General features: G+C 33.2%; 1 protein-coding gene across 2 annotated transcripts in view; it reads right to left on the bottom strand.

Annotated features, from left to right (window-relative positions):
- The window catches only part of LOC108734078 (protein kinase C, brain isozyme), a 145,760-nt gene extending 138,115 nt beyond the window's left edge, over positions 1–7,645 (bottom strand). The window contains exon 1 of one of the 2 annotated variants that reach the window (XM_018465473.2): positions 7,461–7,645. In XM_018465473.2, coding sequence (XP_018320975.2) covers positions 7,461–7,645 — 185 coding nt within the window. The remainder of the gene's footprint in view (positions 1–7,460) is intronic. The other variant, XM_025981044.1, reaches the window with a different exon arrangement.
- Between the last annotated feature and the right edge of the window lie 630 nt (positions 7,646–8,275).

Here is an 8,275-nt window from a genome sequence, read left to right on the forward strand (position 1 = left end):
GATGTCTTAAACTGCATTATGTACTGAGGATGTTTAAATTAGTAGGAGTATTGCATATTAACTAACTCAAATATTATGTGGTGCTATTGTCCTTTGATAAAATTATAATAGATTATCTACTTACATAGCTATTAATTTTTTCCAATATTAAAAATAGGTACTTAAATTAGAATTTGGTTAAACCTTGAAATTGTGATTATTGCTCAATTTCGTCCATATTATCATCAGCAATGTACAACTCAATTAGAATATTGAATTTCAGTATGCCTAATGGATTACCAATTTGGCTTTCAAAAGGTGTAACGGTCATAAACGAATATTAAGTGCCCAGGTGGCTTATAATTTAACTTCCGTTCGGAACACAATAACGAGATAACATAATTCCTTAATTTTGGTAACGTTAAGTACACAATAAATAATTAATTTATGGTTTTGTTCTGTATCAATAATCTTTATTATCAAACTGATTAAACGATTCGGGTTACAGGAATATTCTTCTATTAAATAATTTTACTGGTGAATAATGATTTCATATTGTAATGTTCGTGGGTTTGACAAAATTAACTTCTAAGACTGACAACGACAGAAACTATTTATTTACACTAATTATTGAAGAACTTAAGAACACTATTAAATTACTACTAAACTTAGGTTATGAATTATTCTATTTATTTACACTACTGTTGATTTATTACTATTCACTGCGCTTTTTATTTCACTACTATCACTGTCGATTTATTTCTGGATTCACTTCTGCAACGGCCAATTTACTTCTTCTATCTCGGCGATCGTCTCTTCCTTTAAATACTCTTTTGTTTACTTTCGGGAACCTTCTGGAACGTCCGGATAGTTTATTTTTTTCTTTGAACTGTTTAACGGCTTTCCCAGAACGCAGGTACGACGCACACATTTAGAAATATGGCACACATGAAGAAAGGTGCCCGCGACTAGTCGGCGAATCGATAAGCCCTTCACGCACACGTGTGCCCGATCGCACAGAAACACACAAGTGCTCGCTGCAATATGTCACAGCAATCCTGACAACAAAACGTCTGCTACAATGGCCAAAATAAAATTTATCATATACAAGAAACCGAAAAAATAATAACTTGAACAGGTTATGTTATCGGCTGCCAAACAACAATTTAGAATAAGTGAGAAACTGCTAGAAAGTTCTTGAACGTTTCTAGCGTTGTTCTCAGTTATTCTCGAATACCTCATTTAGAATATTCTAGAGTGAACTAAACAAGTAGAATCGAGAACATTCTCGAATGGTCGAGGACCATTAGGTTAGAATTGTAGAACTAGGTTATAACACTAAATTAGGGCATTTTTGTTTGTGAATTTTAACCAAAGGGTCCTAAAAAATGTTTCTAATTTCCTGTAACGATCGAGAATTCTCGTTAGGTTTGCAAATTTCCCAACAAATAAAATAAGTGACAATGTAAACCCAACAGAATGGGTTGCCATCTGTTAGTAAAAACATAAAGTTTGAAGAAAATTATTATATTATTAAAAATCCTGCAACAATAACTCAGTAATTTACACAAAACTAATGTTAACATATTAAGTATTTAAATTGGAAAAGAGAACAAGTTGACGCTCCAAAGATATTTACAGTGGAATATTAATAAAGGTGTAGGTATGTGTTCATCAAAATGCAGCATAAGTTGTTTTTGAATTAACATGTACACACATTTACACATTGCAATAAGAGAAAGAAAGTTTCATTAGCTTTGGGTTCATCTAATAAATGAAGTTTCTCAAATCGTTTTGTATGAATTTTGGATTATACACGTTTATTAGCACACTCTAATATCTTGTAGTTTTCAGTTTTACAAAGCCGGCATATATTAATTCGACATTATTTTGCGGGTTGTTTTGTCGTAAGTAATAGAATTTCGTAGTTTTTTGCTAAAGGTAAGATAAGTGGCAATTTGGCAGGTGCTGATATCAATTTGGAACTTCAAAATTCCATTGNAGATGGTTACAGCACAGGCATGTTTACAGTAAAAAATTGTGCAGCTGTCTCCTCTGATGATATAGGGACTTACTGGAACTGACTAACCAATAAACGTTTAATTAAAAAAATGGACTAAAGTCTGCACCTACTTTCAATATGCTGGACGTTGCGGTTTAATGGGAATATTAAATTTAAAATTGCGAATAATTTTACGTATCAAATATTATGATAATAATAGAACCGCTATATAACATTAGCAACAATACTTATTCGTCCAAATTTCGACGGATTCAACTAGTACAGCCTAAATTACTCAGCGATATTATACGATGTCTGTTCAAAATGTATCGCGAATTTTGAACTTCCGCGAGTTACGTATATTCGATTTTCGATTTTTTGCGGCTTTATGTTGGTACTCATGTCTCACAGCATAGCATTAACATTGCTAAGGAGCTGTCCGCAACGACACAAATTTGCTCCCGAGGGTCATAACTGGTGAGGAATCATGAGTTTATGGTTGTGACGTGGAAACCAAAGCTCAATCATCCCAATAGAAGCTGCCGCACGAGTTAAGAAAAAAGCACGCCAAGTTAGGTCGAATGTGAAGGTTTTGCTTACAGTTTTCTTCGATTCCAGGGGCGTGGTGCTTTATGAGTTCTTGCAGAACGGTCAATAAGGAATATTATCTGCAAGTTATGCGCAATTTGCGCGAAGCAATCCGCCAGAAACTCCCGGATTTGTGGAAGAACAAAAATTGGCTTTTGCACCATGATAACGCCACTGTTCCCACATCATTGACTGTGCGCGAATTTTTGGCCAAAAACAACACACTAACAAAGCCGCTGCTACCTTATTTCCCTATGAATTTTTGTTGTTCCCGAAAGACGTTTCAACCTTATAATTGAGGAGACATCAAAAAATGCGAGCTGATAAATATTTTTTGAAATGCTTCTAGGATTGGAAAAAACTTTGGCATAATTACATAATATCTAGTGGGAATTACTTTAAAGCGGACAAAATAGATATGCATAAATAAATAAATAATTTTTGAAGAAACACAAAATTCACGATACTTTTTGAACAAACCTCGTAGCTTAAGTGATGCTACTTTGATTCTTGTCAAAAGGCCGTCGTTGGTTGAAATTGCTTCCACATACAGCATCGGAAATGAAAAAACTTCTGAAGTATCATCACTAGTTCCAGCGAAACGTTAGGAAGCATGGCCAACCGACGACAACTTTTAGATCCGAATCAGGAGAGCAACGGTTCACCTACTGGCCGCGAAAGCCTTTTCCAATTTGGCAGTATAGCTTAATACAAGACTTTTTAGAAGCGATTCAATTTTTTAATGATATCTAAAACAAGAAGAAAGCTAAAATTATTTCAATCGACTGTCCACAATATTTATGTAAAAAAGAAAAGTAGCAATCGTATTATCGTTGAATAATGTGCGAATCGTCGAGTCGAGTTATAATTAAAACATCATTGACGTTAGTTGGTGTTGGACACGGTTACACAGAAATTTCTACCGATCAAGCCTATGATTTAATATTAGGTACGCTAAAGTGGATTTTAATACCTTTTACTTATCGATTTCGATCCTGAAATAGCACCTCTCCATTCTAACCAACGCACATTACATCCCTAGACCCATAAACCAGAAAGTAATTGTACAATATGGAGAATATATAAATTTCTCTTTTCTATGTAACGTATTACTTTCTTATTAGGTATAACACTTACTTTTCTTTATTTCTAGGAAAATTTTAGTACGCCTATGCTTTAAAACCTTAAGAGAATTCAATCTGTTATAAAGGAATTGATATGTTCGGTATATCTTTCATTTATTTCGCTGCCTGCTTGTCCGATGTATATTTGTTTGTATCACAGAAAAGAACATACTTATCAAACTGTTATTGATCTATTATTATTGATCTAACTCATATTATTATAGTTATAAACATTTATACATGTAATAAGTAAATAGAAATATTAAAATGTTTGCTATGTTTTATCCTGAAAATATTTAGAATTATTATTAAAAATGTGTCAAAATGCATGCATCTTCGATGGCAAATAATTGAATATGAAAAAAAAAACAGTCTTATTTTTATCTTAACAGAAAGTGGTGAAAATTAAAACATAACGTAGTAAACAACCTGTTTAATTGATAATAATTATTAGTAACGGTTGCTTACTGTACCTTCACTCCGTAAATTTTCGCCAAAAATTAATTTTGTACCCATTAAACAATAGAGAACTGATATACATCAACGTAATTATTCCATTATGCAAAATGGTAATTTTATACGGTTGTGCTAATTACGAAATCAGAGTATGAAATTATGCAATAGTGCATTAATTGCAAAAATTATTTGAATATTTTATGAAAACCAACCTGCAATTTATTATCTACAAACACAGACATTATAGAATTTGGCTATATAATAATACTGGTAGAAGGTAGTATAATGAAGAAATTCAATAATAATACATAATTCAACAAAAAAATAATTCAGTAATTAAGCATTTCAACTTCTTAATAAAAAACTTAATATCAATACAATGATATCCAGTTTATATAGATTCAATATATTTTGCTTTTTGTTAAAAAGGAATTAATAAGTACATTTGAGTTCTTAATGTAAATATTTTATATGATGATATAGACTTAAGACATTAAGCTGGAATTAAAAATTTTATTTGCTTAATTTAATCTGTTTAATTTTAACAGGTACCTTATATAACGAACGATCTCTATAACGAAAGAAAATGCTCGATCCCATAGGTTTCATAANAACTATTAAAAAATTTTTATAATTACTTACACAAGTTTTGAAATCTTATAATAATAATCGATTGATGAGTCGATTGAGTTTTCATTTTATTTTCCAAAGTTTCCATTGTTTCTTTAAAAGCTAAAGAACAAGCCAATTAAATTTTGTTTTATAACTGAATTAAAAGCATCGCGAGAATTGTAATTCCGAAAGCTTTGGCAGTTTAACTTATGGCATTAATCCAATCAAATCAACTTGTACATATCATGTCAAGTAGGCTACCCGGAAAATTTGCACATTAATTTTATTAACTTTAGGCATTTGCAATGTTAGCGGAAACGTTTTTTAATAAACCGTACAATTTTGAATTATCGCTATAACCACAAAGTGCTCTCGTAAATGAGATGTTAATTACAAAGCAACTCCTAGACACAATTAGGGCAATTTTCCGATTGTACCTAAATTACCTACATCTGTAGTTATTAAAATTGCATGTTATCAATAAATTTCATTATGTTACAATTTTTAGCTTTAAAGATTTATAATTTTAACGTTAATTACAAAGTACATTGTTGGTATGGTTACAGCACAGGCATGTTTACAGTAAAAAATTGTGCAGCTGTCTCCTCTGATGATATAGGGACTTACTGGAACTGACTAACTAATAAACGTTTAATTAAAAAAATGGACTAAAGTCTGCACCTACTTTCAATATGCTGGACGTTGCGGTTTAATGGGAATATTAAATTTAAAATTGCGAATAATTTTACGTATCAAATATTATGATAATAATAGAACCGCTATATAACATTAGCAACAATACTTATTCGTCCAAATTTCGACGGATTCAACTAGTACAGCCTAAATTACTCAGCGATATTATACGATGTCTGTTCAAAATGTATCGCGAATTTTGAACTTCCGCGAGTTACGTATATTCGATTTTCGATTTTTTGCGGCTTTATGTTGGTACTCATGTCTCACAGCATAGCATTAACATTGCTAAGGAGCTGTCCGCAACGACACAAATTTGCTCCCGAGGGTCATAACTGGTGAGGAATCATGAGTTTATGGTTGTGACGTGGAAACCAAAGCTCAATCATCCCAATAGAAGCTGCCGCACGAGTTAAGAAAAAAGCACGCCAAGTTAGGTCGAATGTGAAGGTTTTGCTTACAGTTTTCTTCGATTCCAGGGGCGTGGTGCTTTATGAGTTCTTGCAGAACGGTCAATAAGGAATATTATCTGCAAGTTATGCGCAATTTGCGCGAAGCAATCCGCCAGAAACTCCCGGATTTGTGGAAGAACAAAAATTGGCTTTTGCACCATGATAACGCCACTGTTCCCACATCATTGACTGTGCGCGAATTTTTGGCCAAAAACAACACACTAACAAAGCCGCTGCTACCTTATTTCCCTATGAATTTTTGTTGTTCCCGAAAGACGTTTCAACCTTATAATTGAGGAGACATCAAAAAATGCGAGCTGATAAATATTTTTTGAAATGCTTCTAGGATTGGAAAAAACTTTGGCATAATTACATAATATCTAGTGGGAATTACTTTAAAGCGGACAAAATAGATATGCATAAATAAATAAATAATTTTTGAAGAAACACAAAATTCACGATACTTTTTGAACAAACCTCGTAGCTTAAGTGATGCTACTTTGATTCTTGTCAAAAGGCCGTCGTTGGTTGAAATTGCTTCCACATACAGCATCGGAAATGAAAAAACTTCTGAAGTATCATCACTAGTTCCAGCGAAACGTTAGGAAGCATAGCCAACCGACGACAACTTTTAGATCCGAATCAGGAGAGCAACGGTTCACCTACTGGCCGCGAAAGCCTTTTCCAATTTGGCAGTATAGCTTAATACAAGACTTTTTAGAAGCGATTCAATTTTTTAATGATATCTAAAACAAGAAGAAAGCTAAAATTATTTCAATCGACTGTCCACAATATTTATNTATATAATTTATCAATTTAATTAAAAAATTTTTATAATTACTTACACAAGTTTTGAAATCTTATAATAATAATCGATTGATGAGTCGATTGAGTTTTCATTTTATTTTCCAAAGTTTCCATTGTTTCTTTAAAAGCTAAAGAACAAGCCAATTAAATTTTGTTTTATAACTGAATTAAAAGCATCGCGAGAATTGTAATTCCGAAAGCTTTGGCAGTTTAACTTATGGCATTAATCCAATCAAATCAACTTGTACATATCATGTCAAGTAGGCTACCCGGAAAATTTGCACATTAATTTTATTAACTTTAGGCATTTGCAATGTTAGCGGAAACGTTTTTTAATAAACCGTACAATTTTGAATTATCGCTATAACCACAAAGTGCTCTCGTAAATGAGATGTTAATTACAAAGCAACTCCTAGACACAATTAGGGCAATTTTCCGATTGTACCTAAATTACCTACATCTGTAGTTATTAAAATTGCATGTTATCAATAAATTTCATTATGTTACAATTTTTAGCTTTAAAGATTTATAATTTTAACGTTAATTACAAAGTACATTGTTGGTAAAATTAGAGTTCTAATTCCATCCACTTTGCATTTAAAATTAATATTGATGTTGATATCATGATTTAATGTTCAGTTGTCATTCAGTTATTATTCAATTAAATATGATATTATTAATAATAAATATAAAATTATTATCTACTGATAGTATGAAAGGGAAATAATTTAAATTAGGTTTGCTTACCAAATGAAATCTTTGCAGTGCGAACAAAACGTCGGTTGTTTGAAAAAGCGCGGGATAAAACGATGATCTTTGACATTGTAGATATTCTTTTTCTTGAGGGCTCCTTTACGCTCGCGAAGACCCTTCCCAGTTTTCTTCAGATCACCGTCTTCCCCTGATCCTGCGGTGCCGTCTTCTTCAGCCATAGCGTCGCTTCAAAAACGCCGACGTCTCTTCTTTATCAATCAAATTCCTTCACTCGCTCAACAACTCTAACAATGCCACATAATCATTGGCCGATGATAACATAGAAATGTACAAAAACATTTTAAACAAATGAAAAATTGACGCGTAGAAACGAACCAATAAAAAAAAATCCTCGCGCTGGGATCAGCGATCGTAAGAAAATTGAAAATAAACGAACGACTGACTGACTGACCTACTACGATCGCTTAGCAGCCAGGCAGAGGCCACCGAGCAGTGGAACACAAGACGGAGGCTCTTGGAATGTCAATAATCGCGATCCCCAATTGAAGGAAAACACGCTAGGTGAACTAGCGTCGCATGCGTATACCGACGCCGGCGTCCTTACGCCTACTACTACCGCGAATGAGATGACACTGTTTCGCACTGTTCGAACAAGCTTAACAGACAAAGAGAGAATGAATGGACGGAGAACCAGATCCGGACTGTTTTATATTTTTAAAACCATAACAAAGGAATTGTCACAAACGGTACTTTTTCCCTTTCTCTCTTCAGCCTTCTTGTTGGAAATGTGGGGATGAATGGGTGGTAGTTAGGGAGAGAAAGAGGAAGACAAAAGACAAGTGGAGGAT

The sequence above is a fragment of the Agrilus planipennis genome, unplaced genomic scaffold, assembly GCF_000699045.2.
Source record: "Agrilus planipennis isolate EAB-ADULT unplaced genomic scaffold, Apla_2.0 scaffold10, whole genome shotgun sequence".
In the NCBI taxonomy this organism is placed as follows: domain Eukaryota; kingdom Metazoa; phylum Arthropoda; class Insecta; order Coleoptera; family Buprestidae; genus Agrilus; species Agrilus planipennis.